Raw genomic sequence first — 18966 nt, forward strand, 5'->3', positions numbered from 1 at the left:
CATGGGAAGGTGGAATATCCTTGATTGTTCTAGTAGTAACTAAAACCAACAGTATATTATCAACATTCTTCTCAGAATGAATCCCATACTGAAACCAAAACACCATGCTAGCTACTAAGCTAGCTAGCTAGCTACTGTGATTCTGTGATTCTTCGAGCTACTAGGAAGAAAATCAGCTCTATCCTGGCCAAAATGAGGACACCTGTGCTGTCAGTAGGTGGACACAATTAAACCTTGTTACCATGTTCTATTGCACCTGCAGTCATGAGACTGAATGCAAATGTGCTGCTGGGCTCTTCATGCCCAAAAGGGTGGATTTTTGCACCAGGGAGATGGAGCCACAGTCAGTCCCACACCTGTCCACTGGGCCCATGGCTTTCTGGCATTATCCCCTTTCTCTTTCTGTCTGCTGTGCCCCACTCCCTCTCTCTGCAGTGGGGACCAAACCCTTGTCACCCCTCCTGCAGGTTTGGCCTTGACCCAAAACCTGTCACACAGCAGCTCGCTGTTGGGGCCAGAGCCCCAGCCCTGCTCCTGCAACCCCACACAGGCTGCAGCTCCGCTTTTACATGCCTTTAATCAATTTCTTGTGTTATATCATACATTTCCCAACTCATTACAGCATATCAAGCATCTGCCATGCACTCATTAATTGGTCAATTAGTTTATTTATATGCTAAACATTATCTAATGCACCAGCCATTACCAGCATCATGGCTGTGGTTTGTGCTGTGCATTTTTTTTTAATAAGCTTTCCATGCCTCACCCTCCTGTGCCATCAAGGCCAGGGCTGGTCTTCTGCAGCCACGTTAACCCTTTGTTGAGCAGTCCCCAGATCAAAGCTGTTCCTTGGCCCCATGGTGCCTACACAGGTCCTGCTCTCAGCATGCAGATCTGTCTGTCACTACCTGCTGTATTGCCAGCCCTTCCTCAGAGCCCTCTCCCTTGGCCTTGAGCTGCTTTGCTGCTGCTGCCTTCAGCTCCTCACTGTTTCTTTGACACCACCTGAAAAGAGAATAAAGTAGGACCTGAAACTGCAACAAAACAGGTGATGGGAGACTGTCCCGTAACTATCTGCCTGAGCAGGCTAGGTGCTACCACTCCACCTGTTTTCAGTCCTTGTTTGCAGCTACAAATTGGCTTTGAGTTCACCTTTAGGTGCCAGTTCTGTCTGCTTGCTTGGAGATGTCAACACCTTCTTCACCAGCTGAGAATGATATGTTTCTGGAAAGCCTCTGCTCTTCCTCAGGTCCACTCTTCCCCTGTCCTGTGCTCCGTTGCTTCTCCTGGTGCCTTCCCTGCCGCTCCTGCTCTTCTCATCACAAGTTGTTGTGGGGTGGGATCTTGTCCTCTTGCTCTTCTGTAAGATGTCATCTCATCCTAAAATGCCATAGCCGTCATAAATAATTTTAGGCTAACACTTCAATGTGCAATAAACAAACACTTGGTGTGTGCACAGAGGTTTAATTATCCTGCCCTTCATGTCAGCTGTAGAAGCACTTCCGCCCAGTACGTCAGCCTGCCTTGTACCATGGCACCCAGCAAAACCAGCGATGCAGGAGCTTCCAGTGACACTTTCGCAGCTGCAGGGCACAGCAGCTACATGTGGAAGGTAGGTGGGAAGGGGCAGCGGTTGTGCTATTACATCAGCTATGAGGTGTGTATGGTGGCTCCTGTCCCCCAGCTCCTCTCTGGGTACCAGTGGGGTGTCTGGCTGCCAATGCCTGAGCCTGGGGTGGGGGGCTGGAAAGCACTTGTGTTGCTGTTGCAGCACTGCTGCCTCGTTACAAACTGCTCTAATTCCTCTATGGATGACTGAGGAACGCAGACAAGATCCAGCTCCAGAGCAGGGCTGGGGTGATGGGGAGTGGGGGGTTTTTAGCCAAACCTGCCTCCCCACAGGGCACCACACAGGAGGGGTCCCACCGCAGAGGTGGGGTTCCAGCCTGAGGCTCCCGGGTTGGGCGAGACGTGGCAGTGGCTGCCCCGACCCTGCTGGCATCAGCCCATGGCCTGGCAGCAGCCCAGGCCTTGCACCCAGCACAGCTCCACAGCGTGCCGGGGTGTGGGCCCTGTGGCTGCTGTGGGCACTGTCCTCCCTGGAGCCAATAGTGGATGTATTATGTTCTCAGTTAGTAGTACTTTGAAATTTATAATATCCATGAAAATATTATCTCTGTACTTAAATCCTTCAGTTTAATTGAATAGAGCCATCATTATCCAGAGCTTGTTTATGTATTGCTGCCTCCAAAATACAGACAATTTTCCAGACTGAGATGATGAATATGAGCACCAAAGAAATTTTGTAATTTAATTTTAATAACCATGACTTATTATTATTTTAATAACCATAAATAATAATTTTTTTTTTTAAATATGTTGCAGTGCTATGCACAAAACCTTGAAAGGAAAACTATGCCATAATAAAAAAGTGGGGATTGCATTACAGCTTATCATTATTTATTTTATTTTGTTGTCAGATGTGCTCTTTGCTGTGAGAAGGAGCTGCTATGGGTTTAGGCTTTTAAGGTCTGAACTTGAACACAGTTGAGGTCCTTTTGCTCCCACTGATGGCTCTGGAAACTGGATGTATTACTCTGATATGGTTTGTTTTTTTTTTTTTTTTCCTCATATTATCCCCCCCCAAAAAGAATTCTAAAGGCAAGATTCCTTTGGGGCGTGTTGGAGCTCAGGTTTTGGCCTGACATGCCCCATCCTGCCAGCCCCAGGTTTTGGCCCAGGATGGCCGGACCCGCTCCTACGCCTTGTCTTTGTGACTGTGTTCCCACATGGAGCTGTGTCCCCCTTGTCCCCATCCTGGCTGGGCTCTCCCAGCTCCCTGGGTGCAGCCATGCCACTCTGCCCCAGCCCTAATTGCCTTCTTCGGCCTGATGCATATTTATTAGAAAACATAACAGGCATTTTGGTTGGATCTGGTGCTCAGCATGACCCCACGCTGGGCTGGGGTTGTCTATCAGACTGGTGTTGTCATTTCACTCATACCCTCCCAGCTGGGCTCTGGGACTCAGCAGACAATTAAGCCCTGCTCCAGTGGCACGTTTTGGCAGGTACATGGGGAAGGAGCTTTGCTCAGCCTCATGGCTGGTGCAGGGCTGCATGTGGCCCTCAGGCAGTGGGGAGTGGGTCAAGAATACTCTCTAGAAATCTAAACGCACCCTGCCCGTGTTGGCCTGGATGTTGAGCGTGAAACAAAGGCTAAAAGGCACAACAGTATTATTTTTTGTGCCTCCCTCCATTCACTGCGTTGGTGCTTTACATATAAATAGTCTCATTTCAGCGTGGGCTCCTCCAGGACCAAGGTGAGGGATGTGTCTGTCCCTGCCGCCCATGTCTCACCCCCAAACCAACATGAAACCTTCAGACTTGTAGGGTGGTTTAGGGTAAAATAACTGCTGTTTGTTGCTCTTACTTAGTGTTTGCTTACTCCTGAGTTTATTTAGCTGTTGATGAAGACTTGGCTGGAGACATGCAGAGGGCTCAGAAGTGTCCCACCACTGTACTCATGTACAATATGCTCCAGCAGCTGGTGGCAGCTCTGCAGGGAGCAGGGCCAGGCTCAGCAGCCCCACAGCTGGGACATGCCACGAGGCACTGGGAAACCTGGGAAAGGTACCAATGTGATTGCCACACATTTTTCTCCACAGTAGAGTCACCCCACACAGCTCATCCAGTTGGATTTCAGGGTGTGCTGTGACAGCAGGTACTAAACCCATCGCTCAGGTCCCACATCTGCTTGCTCTGCAGCAGGGCTCACTGCCTAGGACCTTCACTGTTGGATGTTTCTTCTTCAGGACATGATCTCTCCATCCCCAGCCATTCGAGTGAAGTCTCATGCTGCTCTAGCTCAGCCACCAGCAAGTGCTGGGTGCTCACAGGGGAGCATCACCCATGGTGGCCCCTGGAAGGAGCCCAGTGGGAGCTGGTTCCTGATGGGGACCACCTGGCTGATTGGGCTGGGGTACCTCGGAGGGGCTGCCCCTACTCAGTGTGATGTGGGTCCACACCAGCTGTTTAATAACAGGATTGCTTCCTGTGGTTCATAGTTTGTGGTGACTTGGAAAAACCAACCTGTGGGTGAGGTAAAAGCAACAAGTTGGAGTTGGGATTAGGGGTTATGTTGGGTGATTTTTTTTTTTTTTTTTTTTTTTAAAGCATTACTGAAAATGTGGGAACTGCGGGAAAATACATCTGTACAGTCAATATGGGAGGACTTCATTTCCCCAGGCTGCTGCTCACAGCAGGGGCTGGGCACAGCCCCTCCCGCCATGGGCGCAGCCCAGGGGCTCTCTCCTGCCCCTCTCCTTGCAGGATGCCTGGCCAAAATCAACCAGTTTATGTCATCAAAAAATATCAAATAAGTTTGTTTGCAGGGTACCAAACAGAAATACGCATTTCTCAGCCGCGTCCTGGGTTCAGTACTGTGGGCAAAGCAGTGGCAGCCCCAAACAAAATACCTGTGATGCCACAAATAGGGAGAGACAGGCTTGCCTGGCCAAAGGGACATCAGTAGATGGGGACTCTCTCTCCTCCAGTGAAAAGATCAGCAGGCTCTTTATTTTTTTTTTCTTTACAATTTTATTTACAAAATGTATTAAAACTCTTTGTACAACACCTCATTAAAATGAGGCTCAGTAATTGATGCCCACACATGCAGTTTATGCTTTTACAGCCATTAGTTTGATTGGCAATTTTTCTGCTCACTGAAGTGCAGTTTCAACGACTAAAAATAGGAACTTAAATTAAAAAAAAAAATGAACAAAAAGGAGGAAATAAAAAAAAAAAGAGAAGAAAAAGGAAAGAACCCCAAAATCCCCTAAAGCAAAACAAATGGAAAAAATATTCCGAAACAAATCGTCGTGAGACTACTGCCGAACTTCCGATAGCTTGAAGTTGGTAGCTGGAATTGGTAAGCACTCAACACGTTTTGTTTTAGCTTTACATGCAAGTTTAAAAAATATTGAACCATTTACCAAACTCCCTTCACTGGTGTGAAGCCTCCACTCTTAAAAATTGATTTGATAAACATACATCTTTTATACAGCTTTTAAGAAAAATGTTTGTTTTAAATACAACTCATAACCACACAGCTTTAGCTCGCCCTTGCTGGGGACGTGATCGCATTCAGAAGTTGAAAAAAAAAGTCACAGTTTCATGAAAAGAAAATGAAAACAAAACAACAATTTTTTGTCAATATCTTGTTAAAAACTCGAACAATAAATTATTCTCCTATGAGTTTTTAAAATGATTTTATATTACATTTTGTTGGAAATACTTATTTTTAACAAGACTTTCCCCATATAATCTTTTTATTTTTTTTTTTAATCCTAATAAAAGTTCAAATCTATCATCAGCAAACTAAATGCCTAAGGGTCAGACTGCTTTAAATGAGTTTCTTTTTTCATTGTATGTTACTGATGAAATAAAACTCTATAGTAAACTACAGAAATACATATTGTCGATTAGAGGTAATTAGTATGCAGATATTCCATCGAACATTTCCCATGTGATTGACAATATGTTTAAAGGTTTTTTTTTTTTTTTTTTGCCCTTTTTTTTTTTTTTTTTTTTTTTTTTTTTTAAAGGTGAAGTTCAGTAGTTTCCAGGCAGAGGTTCAAGGCTGAAACGTTGCTGCTGTCTGACGTTGGATGTGAGTCATAGCGAGCCCCTGCCTGGACAGCAGTGGCCGGAGCGCTGTCTCCTCTTTGCAGAGAGGGCCAGGACAGGAGCATCCTCCCACCAGTAGCCATGAAACAAGAGCTGGCAGGAGCTGATATAATATAACAGTACTAGCAGGAGTCATGTTAAATTGCTTAATATTACTCTGGAACTGCAGCTCTAATTTGAGTTACTATCCTCTTTCCTTACATCTGTTTTAAAACGGCCGTTAGCTGAGCACAGTGCTAGTTGTGAGAGGACTGGGGTGAAGCAGAAGCAGAAAAACTAACCTGCGCTTCTCTTGCTTCATTGCTTGATATTAAACAGTGAATTAAAACACAAATGCACAGCAAGAAAAGAGATATATGGTCTGAACCTAAACAGCAAGTAGCTTTTTTTATTTTTCATTTTTAAAAGCCACTCAGCATCATTTTAATAAAGCACCTGTAGGTATGCCTGATGATAGGAAAAAAAAAAAAAAAAAAAGGAATGCAATATTTTCTGCCTGCACTTTAGGTACCTTGTCAAGAAATTAATTTACTGATCTGGAAGCAAGACATGCAGTTCCACAAATTACTTTCTTTTGGATTTACAGATTCACACTCATTGACCTTAACTGGTTTTAATGCACAGATTCTTTCCTTCAGGTGTTACAGCTTTTACTGCTATACAGAATTGCTCAAATTAGCTGGAGAGTTGAAAGTGGCTCAAACAAAAGAAAATAAATCACACCACAGGTAAGTAAATACTGAAACATCTTGACATCAGCTCATACAAGCAGTGACAGGTCAGTCCGCATTTGCACGCAGCAGATTTCTGAGGCTTTGTGTCAGGAGGAGTTTCATAATTTGATACGATCGGGGTGGCTGATGAAACCGGCTGCGGTTTGCTGTCAGAACACAAGTTCATTTACTGTGCAGTGGTATCAAAGAATGGCTTTTGTTGCACTGATTTTTTTACAAGAATTATTTTTCACATACTAATATCTTGTTACCAGTCCATTCCTTTCCTTTTTCTCTCTTCTCTTTTCTCTTTTCCTTTCCCTCCTTCTCTTTTTTCTTGTCTTTTTTCTTCTTTTCTCTCTTTCCTTCTCTTTTTCTTCTCTTTCTTTTATTTTTTCTTTTTCTTTTTCTTCTTTCAAGCTAAGCAAGAATATTTCGGTGATGGTTTGCATTGTTGTGAGTCTCAGAGTCTTCCATAAGGCACTGAAGGAAAAAATATCAGTTTTTCCTATTAAAAGTACATTGCACCATCATCAATGCGTGTCATGCCCGACACCTCGGAGAGAGTATGACTGGCTCAGGTGGTCCAAATCCGTGAAGTAGCCACATTCTCTGCTGCTTCTTCTCTTGCATGCTCTCAGGGTGAGGATCTATAATAAAATCAGAAATAATTGATCACTGCCTGGCAGCGAGGGACGGGGAAGATCAGCCTGGGGAGAGGCACAGCCTGTGGGCGATGGGCAAACCAGGCTTTTCCAGAGTTGTTTTTCAGCAATTCAACTCTACTTTTTGTGCTTTAGAAATCATTATTTCTAGTGCAGACTTTTTTGTTCTATCGTAGATTTTTTGGACAATTTCTAAAAGCACTTACCTGACCCAATTATAGCTTAAAAAAATAACAGGGCAGAGGTCATTAGCAAGAGAGATGGGAATTCTGGTTACAGTAATTCTTAAAGCAATTAACAAAATGCTTTGGTATGTACTGAATTAGCACAATGCTGGAGAAAGGAGTTACTGCAGCATGAAGCCAGCTATCCCCATTTGTAATCCAGGTACTGAGCTTACTTCTGCTCAGGGAAGAAATTTAAATCACTTATACTCTTGAGACTGCCACCAGATGATGGTTCAAAAGCCCTGTCTGCTGATGCACACAACAAAATATCACACACAGCTTCCAAAAAACAAAAAGCAGAAAGAAAGAAAACCCAGAGGGTTCTAGTTCCCGGCCCGTAGCCGTACCCCTAGATTTTCACACTTTCTGTGCCGTACACATTGTAGCCTTCTCTGTACGTAGCGTAATTCTGGGTGTTGGTGGCAGGAGCAGGTTTGAAGTTTTGCGTGTTCTTGGTGAGTTTCATTCGCTTGGACTCAGCCCGAGACTTGTAGCAGAACTCGATCAGGGCCACCATCATGGCGAGCCCGAGGCCTCCGACAAGGATATAGAAAACCCCGGCAACATTGCTCAGGCTGAGAGCGCTCGTCTTGTCCTAAGAGAAATGAGCCACACCGTTAGTTTTGCTGTGAGGAGCAGATGGACAGACAGACAACAGGCTACTTTGCTCTTAAGTCCTAGCTCCAATTACTACTCTGATGGTGTTGACAGTGTCCCGCTCATGGATCAGTGCTGTCCCCCCAATCCCCAGCAGCCCAGGGCTGTGCAGCAGTGACTGCTCTGGCTCTCACCCTTGAGAGGGTGAAACCCGCCAAAGACTCCAAGGCAATGAGATTTATTTGGTCACTGACTTCCCCAGGCCTTTGGTATCCCAGAGCAAACCTGTCTAGGGCCGAGCATCTCGGGTGGCAAAGGCACCTTGGGGAAGCTCTGACGGGGAAAGCAGTGGCCGCGTAAACCAGCAGGTTTTACAGAAGGCCATTATAAAACTAGAAAAAGAAAAACCCGAACCACTACACGCTTGGTTTTGCTGAGTATAGATAAAACTACTGAGATGCTGCTAAATTTATCTACCTGTTTTTCAACAGTTAGGAAACAAAAAACCACCCTAGGAAGATGGCCAGTTACTTTAAGGTCAAGCAGCAGAGCCCTAAGCTAAACTAGCACCTTTGGTGACCGAGGGAAAGTGAGTTTCTAAATAAAACCAGGCATTGTAACACAAAAAATGCTGCCCAGGGTTCCCTTCCCTTCAATACATGTCAGATGGGGGAGAAGGCTTGCGTTTTTAAAAACAGGATTCTGTCATCAGATTAAGGAGAGCTGCAACCATGTGCTGCTGGGTGGGCAGGCGGGGCGGGCTGCAGGTCTCGGTGCTGGCAGGGATGGACAGGAGGTGCCAGAGCAACCTGCAGCAAGGGAGACGCTTGCTGATGGAGCTCGGTTTACTGGCATCTCCAGGTTCAGCAAAACTTGCATATAGTCGGAAGAAAATCTGATCTACCCTGTAAGTGTCTGTGAATTCACAGGTGGTTTGGATAGCTGCAGTTGTAGCAAACAGCCTGCCATTTAGACTAAAGATCTGACTCATTTACACCTCTTTTCGATTACACTTTCCTTCCGCAGCTGCTGTGCATCCAGATGTCACAAGATCCCAAATTTATCTCACACAACAGCTCCAGGGTTGTGCCCTAAGCAACTTCCAGTCCAGCTGAAATCAATGAATTTTTATTATTGGCTTCAGTGGAACTTAAAATTATCTTCCAACACTGAGAGGGTGCTTCCAAATTATAGTTTTCTGTTTGAATGATTACAGAGAGCACTTCCCAAGGCACCAGGGGAGTTGGGCACTCGACTGCAAGTGATTTCAGCTGGAACTGGATTTCTCCTCCTCTTGGTGCCTTTGAAAATGTCCTTTGCTCCAACAAGCCCAGCACTTCTACCATGTTTTTCTCCTCAATGGCACCATAAGCATTTAAAAAAAAAAATTCTCTGTATTTTCTTTTTAATACTTCCTGCAATTTAAGTGTGCAGCTACCGGGTTGATCAACCTGTCACCTCAGGGGTGAGATCTCCACTGGGGTCTACAGTGGACCTGCAAGAGGAGTTGCTGGAGACTGCTGGCCCTGCAGCATGGCTGGCGTGGGACAGGGCAGTGCAGCAGCAAAATGGTTCAAAGCAGAATAAAAAAGAATATATATTATTAATGTAATGAGTTACCAATAGTATGTCTAGATTTTTTTTTTTTTTTTAATCAAATCAATGTCAAATTGAATGGGAAAATAGGACAGGAAGGGTGTTTTTTCCTTTATCATGGTTCTGTCCTGAAATTGTCCACCCTTAGCAAGCATGTGATTGGTTCCCAAACTGACATGTAGAGAATCTAAGTCACAATTTTGAAACAAAAATGTGCTTTCTCAATAAAACTAAAAATAAGAAAAGATGCTGGCCTGAATAATACACATTGACTGTGCTGAAACTTGCACATTTAAATGAAGATACCAGCCTGGGAGGCTTTGGGGGCTTCTCTTTCCATGTTTTTCTACCAAAATACTCAAATAGTAAAACATACTTACAACTACAGTCTGTTACTGCATAAAAGAAAAATGCTGTCACGTTCAGAGACTTAATTATTTTTTTTCTATTCTTTTCTTTCAACCTTCAAAATGTAAATAGCAACTTTTGAAAGTCATTCTTTGTATAAACAAACAGTGGGTCAAAATGTGATTGCTAATCAGTACAAAAAGACCTTCAGCGACTGACCTTACTTCCGGAGTCCTTGGCTCCACATTCACCCTTATCGTACCACCATTTGTTTTTCAGCTTGTCTAAGATGCCTTGTTCACTGAGTTTCAATACTGCAAGGTTTACAGGAGTTCTTCACGTGGGAAATAACATAAATAACATTATATTATGTTATTTTATGTTATTCAATCTTTAAACTACTTTAAAACTATACAAAGCGATAAAGCAGGGTTCCTGGCCACAAAGTATTTACACTGCAGGCAACTGGATCATCCCCTTAAGTTAACGCTAGAGCATCGCTATATTACCAGGTCCTGCCCATATCGCTTTGAGTAATCGGCACTCACTGTTAAATGAAGGTAGCAGAAACAACACCAGTCCAATTCCCCCGTTTGGTTCAATCACAAGCGTTCACAGTAGCTTTATAGATGATGGTGGGTTTGATCGAGCAGGACCCCTTGTATTGCACTAACAGACAGAAGCCCCACAAACAAGCAGTTGTGGCTCCTTACAGTAAAACAGGGTGTGTGTGTGCATGTTTGTGCACATCTGCAAAGCAAAAACCCCAGGATGGATGTTGGGGAACGGAGGTTTTGCAGCGGTCATGGCTGTTTCCCTGCCAGTGGTGGTTTCTCCAGCTCTGGCAGCCGCCGCTGCTCACCCCTGGGGCTGCCGCCTCCCGAACGCTGCTGGTCCGGGAAACTGCAGCAGAAAATAAGCAAACGCAGACCTTTACGAAACAAATTAATGAATGTGGAAACACCAGCTGAAAGTGCCCAGGGTAGAACTGTTGGCAGGATGAAGGGAGCTGCTGACTGTGGTGCTGTTAAGAGCCACAAGCCCAGGGGGACCTGAGCTTGTCCATCCCTTCCCTGGGGGACAGCAGCACCTGAGGGATCCTCAGTTGAGTTTTGTCATGTCCATTTCCTCCTTCTGTGATGTCTTGGGGTTTTTCCTGCCTGTTTCCATAAGCCAGGCTCCCTGTGTCAGGGCCATCTTCAGTGCCTGCTCCTGCTGGAAGAGCTCTGATTCCAGCTCCATGGCCCTGTGGGGCAGGTGGCGGGGAGGAAAGGGCTGGGTCCTTACCCTCAGTGATGCTGTGCCACTTCACAAGGGATAACACCAGGCAGACACACACACAGCTGCCCTGCAACATGTTCTGCTGTGGGTCCACCCATATGGGCTGTCAAGGAGGAAACGCAGGAGCTCAGCCCACGTCTGTCCTGGTGCCAGCCTCACTTCTCACTCCTGCTGTTCCCTGCCTTTCTCCCACCCCTGCCCATAGTGCATGATTGCAGAGTGGAAGAGACTCAGGAGAAAGAGCAGCACAACCTATACAAAACACCGTAATTACAAGCTTAATTACACGGCAGCATTTAGGGAAATGTCCAGAGGCTGTGAGGGCTCACAGCCCTCTAGAAGCAGGAGCGGCTGAGCCCTGCCGTGCCTGGGTCAGGCAGACACTGGAAAAAGCAGCTGGTGAAGAAAAGCCCCATTCCCCCATCTGCTGAGAAGCTGCCTCCAAGATGGCTGTGAGACCTGTCAGTGCCTGATGCTGAGATGTTCTGCCCTGGGAGGTGCTACGGGCCCTTCGGGAGGGGAGCGGGTGCCAGGTGCCACCCTGGAGGGCAGCAGCCCATGGAGCCGTGTACAGGCTGTGCTCAGCCGAGCCTGGGCACATCTGAGAAAAACACATGTGTTCAAGAGCTCCTGAGCTGAATGCCCCATGGGCTGCACCAACATGACCCTGCGTGGCATTACCGAGGCCAGCTGGGAGGGCAAGAGCAGGGAAAAGCCATCAAGGTGGTCCCTGGTCCGAGCAGCAGAAATGCTGGCATAGCAGAGCTTCCCAGCTGGCCAGGCAGAGGCAGCACCACTCCTCCTGGTCTGCACAGGGCTCAGTTTGACACCAGCCAAGATTTTATTTTTGTAAAATGGCTATTTTCAAGCAGCAGCTGTAATCTAATTAAGTATCAATCATGGAAGGCTGTATGCACACAGCCGGACACAGCTGACGGGCGGCAGTGACAAGCCTCATGAGACAGACTGTGATGCTGGCTGGGCTCCGGCAGCTAGCACCGAGCCCTTCCACCAGCAGTATCCTAAAAACCAGCTGTACCGCAGCTCCGTTTTCACCCACGGGTACATAGAGCTATAAAATATCAAAGGGATCAACACACACTCCACAAACACTGCAAACTCCTTGGGTGCCTCAGGTAATGCACCTGCCCCAATGGTTTATGCCAACGGGGACCAGCCAGGTCCTGACCAAGCCACCCCCGTGGACCCTCCTGGGCAGCTGTGTCATGACAAGGCCCCCAGTGACACCCAGGCAAATCCGCTACAAGAGGCTGTGCATGAGGCAATGGCAGTCAGTGAAAGGTGAGTGCCTTTACCCACCTGTTACGAGCCCCAGCAGAAGCAGCGGTGGGGGTTACTGCTCAGAGAACAGTGCTCTCATTTCAAATTTCATTTAAAAACTATCCAATTTGGAGAGATTTTATTCAGAACATCTCTCCGCTTTGAAAAGCATTCTGCAGCTGAGAATACACAAACAATGGGAGAAGGTTATAAACACCTTTTCTCCTACCCACATATTTTATTGTGCAAATTTTCCCCTCCCCCCATCCTATTCCAAACACTATTTCTAATTTGCATACCTTTATAAACCCCATATGGATTGCAGAGAATTTGCATAACATCCAGTACATTATAGATTAGCTTTCACAACATTATACAGCATTGGGAAATGAGGAGGCTTAACATGCTAATTAGGCTGCTTTACTTTTTTTAAGAAAAGCCAAGATTGCAGTTAATTGTACACACACAACTGCCAAAAAAAAAAAAAAAAAAAGAAAAAAGTAGTAAACTAAAATTATCTTAACTAAACAGATGGGAATTTACCTAAACTGGGGTTTTTGCTATAGTTTGTCATGGCCCTGTTTGTCGGGTGAGGTGTGCAATACCTCAGCCTCGGTAGGAATGAGGTGATTTGCTCTATCTGTCCAGGCATGAGGAGCAGAGCCGGACAGGCGGACAAGTGCCCAGGAGCCACCATGTGCTTCAGGCCCACTGAGCCTTTGCCGGCACAGCCGTCACCATGCCGGGTGCTCCGTGCCGGGGCTGTAAGCTGTCCAGCCCAGAACCATCCTGCCTGGCACTGGGGCTGACTACAGGCAGCTGGTACAAGACAGGCGAGTCATGTAAGGAAGGACTGGAGGAGGAAACCCTGGCATGAAGCAGTAGCTGCTGCTTGTCCTCCCCTGCCTGAGCCCGTCCTGTCCCCCCAGCACGCAGACAACTCAGCTGTTTGCCCGAGCGAGCTCCCAGCCTCCCTCAGCTCTGCTATTTCACTGGCCAGGGCACTGGGATGAACAGTGGGTACCTGAGCGAAGCAGCCCTCTCCATGGGCTAGAAAAGGCACTAATCTGTGCTCCACAGATGGACCACGAAATGCAGCTTGTTTGATCAAAGTCATAAGGAATAATTTTGTCTGCTTCCAGGAAATAAATCCCAAGACCTCTTAACGTGTGAGCTGTTGTCCTGTGCAGTGGGATTTGAGTGACCCAATGGTGGGTGAAGGTGAAACACCTCTGCAACCCCCAGTCCAGCGCTGCACCGCACCCACAGGGATGCAACTGTGCTGGTGCGGGACGGACTCCTCAGCTCCCAAATTCCTGAGTTAAGTAAATACATTGAAAAGTGAGCCTGGCTGCTGGTACATTTTCCAATTGCTTGTCTCTGAGTAGCTGTCTAGTCTTGTTCAATGTAATAGTCAGAGTCAGGCCCTGATGTGGCCAAGATCCCAATGGAGGTGCTGAAGGACACCTCTGGATGGTGGCATCTTCCTTGCCAAGCACTCAGCAGCACATGTTGAATGTGAATCCTCCGTACCACACCTCACAACTCAGCCCATCCCAAAAAAGGCCCTCAGGCAGCACCAGCACCCTGCCCATGACAGCAGGTTGAAGGCAACCAAGTCGTGAACTGTTTTGTTTGCTGTTACAGAGGGAAGTGCAGGGCTTTCCTGGGAGCAAGGCTGTTGGCTGTAGGAAGAGGATTTTTCATCCTGGCACTGTTTGTTTGAGGGTGGATTTTTTTTTTAATTGCCTTAGAGGCAGAGGAACAGAGAGGCTAAATGACTCTCCTGGGTCCCAAGGGAAGGTCATGTCCCAGTCATGCACCTGCCTCCCCAGACGGCTGTGTGTCCCAGAAACAGCTCGGGGGATCATTAGCTCAGTTTCTGGGTCTCTCTCTCGAAAGACTTCTATTTCCTCCTCTTTTTCCTGGGATAATTTTGTGCTTCCCAGCTGATTTTTTAATTAGGTTGATGTTGTTGAGCTGTTCAGGGTATCCTATGAGGTCCTCAGCCCTTTCCCGGGTGCCTTTAGCTGTTTTTCCTTTGCTTTAATTTATGATGGGATTCTTTTTCATCTCCCCCCACGTGGTTTCCAGACCACCTCTCTATTAGTTTGGTTGCTTTTATCAAAGTAAAATGTTCAGAGGTTTGAGAGCTTGTGCTCTATTGTTGTGTTCTGTATGCCCAAGAAAATGAGCTGAGGCAATCAGGATCAGGACGTCAGTATTTTGGATGTCACATGATGGTATTCATGGGCAGAAACTTGCAGTGTTTTTCTTCCTCACCATAATTGAAGGATTTTTTGTTTGCTTGCTTGTGCTTTTCATCCAGGTGTAGTAAGTTTGGCTGATCCAGGCTTAACCACATGAGGCTGGATCTATTGGGCAGCTTTACCAAACCCCACTACGACATTTTTTGATGACATTTACAAATGATGGGAAGACTTGAGTCTAGGGAAACGGTACCAGGAACCTGATACTGAATAGTATTGCTCCTAATGGCAAATTAAGCCATTTGCTATGGTTGATTTATTTAAGAGAGGCACAACTTTAAGAAGATTGGTGCTCATCTCTTCTCACAGGCTTCACTTTACCAGAGTCTGCTGCAAACATGATTTTACAGCTGGGATAGAGGTGGGTTTTGTTGGTGATTCAGCAATTTGGTTTCTTTGCTTCCCTGTTAGGAGACCCTGCTCAAGTGCTGGCAGCATTACCTTCCCCTTTTCAGCCATCAGGTACTGCTAGAAAACAAGCCGTGCCAGTCTTTTTCCAAATGCCACGTGACACCATCTCAAAAAGAACCTTCTCTTCCCTTTGCTATGTGGCCCTGGGGCCTCCTCCCTGCTGTGTTTCAGCCCCTCTTGGCTCGGGACAACAGACCCAAAAGTCCTGCTGCACCCCTTGGTGCTGGTGGCCCCAGGTGACAGGATGATGCCAACAGAGTGAACTGATTTTTGAAAAATTATATGCACTCATTAAAAATCACATCCCTGAACTAGGTAGGTCCACAAAGCTTCAGGTTCAATTTAAAAATCCTGGTCACCTCCAGATTCAGGAATTGCTACAGCACTTTGTCATGACGGTGACCTTGCATAAAATACAGCATCGCTTCCAGGCTGAGTGTGTTCCCTATGCCGACATGTGAGATCATCCCTCAGAAGAAAGAGCTGCTATATGCTCTTTGTAGTGCCTCTATTAAATTTATATTCGATTATTATCTATTTCCATTAATATGGAAAAGAGTCCACAAGATGCAGAGTCCATCTAATCTCCCTTCTTTCTTCTCTTTGAGACACTCTCACCCTGTCTGAGAGATTTCTTGCCTTCTCTGACCACAGCACCAATTTCAGGTTAGGTGCAGTAATTTTTATGTCCATTGACAAAACTGGTGGCACTATGATAATTCTTTCTGGCCAGAACACGTTTGAAGCAGAAGAAAAGTCAATTAATCATCAAATAATTAGTCCCAAATTTTAGAAGGTGTAACTTCTGCCCCTCTCAAATTATAAATCATAAGAAGTTTTAAATTTGATTAATGACCTTTTAGTTTCATTTTAATGATTTCACCCGCACCTATATAAACTAGATAATGTGAAAACAGTTATTTTTATCTAGTGCCATCACTCCAGCTTCTACCAGCTCAAGAAAGAGACACAGCAGGCTGAAGTCCCACATACAACTGCAAAAGCAGGCCAGGTTGTTCTTTTGGCAATCTGATTCCCATTATTGATCATTGTGCTTATGTGCTGGTGCTGCAAACCAGCCCCTTCCCTGAACAAACCTAGACTGTGCAGAAGAGTCTGAGCAGCTTCTTAGAAAAGTGCTGTTAATTTATGAAAAGAACATTCTGACCTTGCCAGGAAAAGGTCGTTTTCAAGGAATCAGTGATGGGATGTACTGGTGCAAGTGGCTCTGTAACCCAGTGTTTGGGTTGGTCCTCACAAGTCACAGCAGGAGATACAGAGAAGAGCCAGTGACCACTGCAGGTGAGATTTAGGAGCAAAAGCCACTGTGTGACTCAAAAATCTCCCCCAATAATCCACAGACTTTTGTCAGCTGCATGTAACCAGTGTTTGAGTGGCATAAAGTCTCAGCAATACCGTAGTTACGTTTATTACTTGCAATCAATAAAGATTTAAGTGGTGATTGGAACAGCTTTGGATAATTCACACCCCATTCTATGCTCTAATGGATGTAATATAAGTGTTATACCCAAAAATGATCATCGCCAAGGAGAGCAAATGAACACGGCAGACAGCACACTGTTCCCTGAAACCAGATGAACCGTTGCTCAGAATGAGTTTAGAATTTTTAGATGCAATCCTTCAGAAAAGGGAGCTGCAAAGGAAAGGTGTAATGAGTAAAGGCTCTTTGGAGCACTAATGAAAGGGCTTCCTCAGAGTTGTGCAGGACAGGGTGGGCAGTGCATGGGTTGCACTGGCTGCCCGAGGGCTGACCTGGCACCTTTTGCCACATGGTTTTACAAACTGTAGGTGTTCCTCCACCCATCATCAGCTGGGTTCTGATGTTTTGCAGAGTGTTTGGTGTACAGGGTACAGCGTACCATTTTCTCAGCACTGTTGCTTGCAGCATCTTGAGAGTCCAAATGTAGCTTTTTGGGGGGTAGAGGGTGAAGAAATGATCTTGAAGGAAGACCAGAACAGCATCAGTATTGAGAGCTCCTCTCTGGTCTTGAAAATGTCCTTTCCAAAAACCTGGAGCTGTGGCTCAGGATAGCAGAGAACAAGCTGCAGAAGAGCTGATCAGCACCTCAGCCTGGGGAGTGATGCCTGGCTGCCAGGCCAGCTTGGGAGGATGCCAACCACCAGGCAAGAGCTGCCATGACTGCAGCTCCACTGCTCTTACGAGTGGTCCCTGCACAGGAGGGCTCGGCGGCTTCTGCAGTGCTACACAGGCAGGATGTCCATGTCCCCAGCAGCACCAAGGAGGGATGTGTGTCACCTCACCAAGCGACAGAGAGTTCACTCAATGATGAAGCTAAGAAATTTAAGGGCAGTGGCAACGAGGATCCTCCTCACAGGGCAGATGGACTCTGGCTCCAAACAAGCCCCATCCATTGCACACAGGTCTGGCTAGAAGGCTGGAGACACGAGTTCCCAGTGTGCTCAATACTGCATCCGCCTCAATGTGAAATCCTGCGTGGCCCTTTTCATTTTGTTCCCATCAGGATATCAGATGCCAAGTAACTCCAGCTGGAGAAGCTATGGAAAGGCAGGCATGCATCACCAGGGATGTGGTGTTCACAGCAAAACTTCTGTGTTTTCCTGTTCCCTGCCACTGGCCATTTGGGTACATCAGGGAGGCAAAATCTCCGCGCCAAAGGCACCCCGGGACTCTGGCTCTCTCACACTGCAGGGGTGCAGAACAGCTGTAAATCTGGTCTAATATCTGGCTAGCCCAGGTTTATTGCTGATTTGTGGGATCAGAGTAACAAAAAAACACAGGAGGTTTTTGGCAAATCTGTTGCTCTGAAGATTGCGAGGTTAACGAAGCGTGATGTCCTCTCTCCGAGTCAGTGTGCGGCCCTGGCCGAGCTGTGCAGAGCGAGAGCTGCATCCCCTGCAAAGGGCTCTTCCCTCTCCTGTCCAAATCCCAGTGACGTGAAGGAGGAAATAGTCCACGGTGGTACCAGGTCTTGGCTAGTACATTATAAAGTGTTTTTTGACTTGTTTTATTTTTAATCCCTGTTATTTTTACCTATTCCCTTTAATTTAGGAATCTGACATATTTAGAGCACTCTAACTCTGCATCAGGAATTTTTCACTTGTTTCATATGACTGTGTTTCTCTTGTTTCTTATGATCAAAGCTGTCCTTGCTGGCTGGAACATCCCTGGGATCGCTAAGGTCAGCACAACCCAACCAACAACATTGTAACATCAAAGAGTATAGATGTCAAATGCTTGGGTTCCTAAAATCCACCTCGTCATGTCAGAGGAAATGCAAGTGGACTGAGGCACAAACAAACAAGCATTTTCTCAATTCAAGATGCTTCCTAAAATCCTCCAGGGTAAAACTACTGAAAACACTGAACTAATTGTTCCTGTTGGTGACACTGGCAAATCTCCGCTAACTTCAGGGGAAGCAGGGTAGGAAGCTTGTTGTGGACATGTGGGAAGTGTCACCTTTAACATGCTCTGAGAGGTAAATACCTGAAGCGGACGAAGAGAACAACCCTGAATGACTGCAACATTGCTTTGTGCTGAGATTTCAGCTCCACACATCCAGCACTGTAGAGAAACCCCTCAAAGCCACAATCACCAGCCTTCCCCACTCAGCTCTGATGTGAGGGAGGGGAGTTGATGTTAATGGGGTCTCTAGTTCCATGCTCTGTAGCTGAGTGGGACGGGGGCAAGTGGCTCCCCATTGCTGTGGCCCCGAGCCAGCTCATGGCAGCACAGGGCACTGGCAAATGCAGAAATCAAGCCCAGGCACTCTGCTTAATTTGACAGGATGCCATAAAAATCTCACTAACAACCATCTTGGTATCGTTAAAATATAAAGATAGAAACGATCCAGGAAGAGATACCAAATCCAGCATTATTCTCTAGAGGGCA

At 46.3% G+C, this 18966-nt stretch overlaps 1 protein-coding gene across 1 annotated transcript in view; it reads right to left on the minus strand.

Moving 5' to 3' along the window:
* Nucleotides 1-6807: 6807 nt before the first annotated feature.
* The window catches only part of GRIA3 (glutamate ionotropic receptor AMPA type subunit 3), a 150993-nt gene continuing 138834 nt past the window's right edge, over nucleotides 6808-18966 (minus strand). The window contains exons 14-16 of the mRNA XM_010172523.1: nucleotides 10051-10165; nucleotides 7638-7885; nucleotides 6808-7048 (exon numbers count right to left, since the gene is read on the minus strand). Coding sequence (XP_010170825.1) covers nucleotides 10130-10165 — 36 coding nt within the window. The 3' untranslated portion in view covers nucleotides 6808-7048; nucleotides 7638-7885; nucleotides 10051-10129. The remainder of the gene's footprint in view (nucleotides 7049-7637; nucleotides 7886-10050; nucleotides 10166-18966) is intronic.

This window comes from Antrostomus carolinensis, unplaced genomic scaffold, assembly GCF_000700745.2.
Source record: "Antrostomus carolinensis isolate BGI_N321 unplaced genomic scaffold, ASM70074v2 scaffold4757, whole genome shotgun sequence".
Lineage (NCBI taxonomy): Eukaryota > Metazoa > Chordata > Aves > Caprimulgiformes > Caprimulgidae > Antrostomus > Antrostomus carolinensis.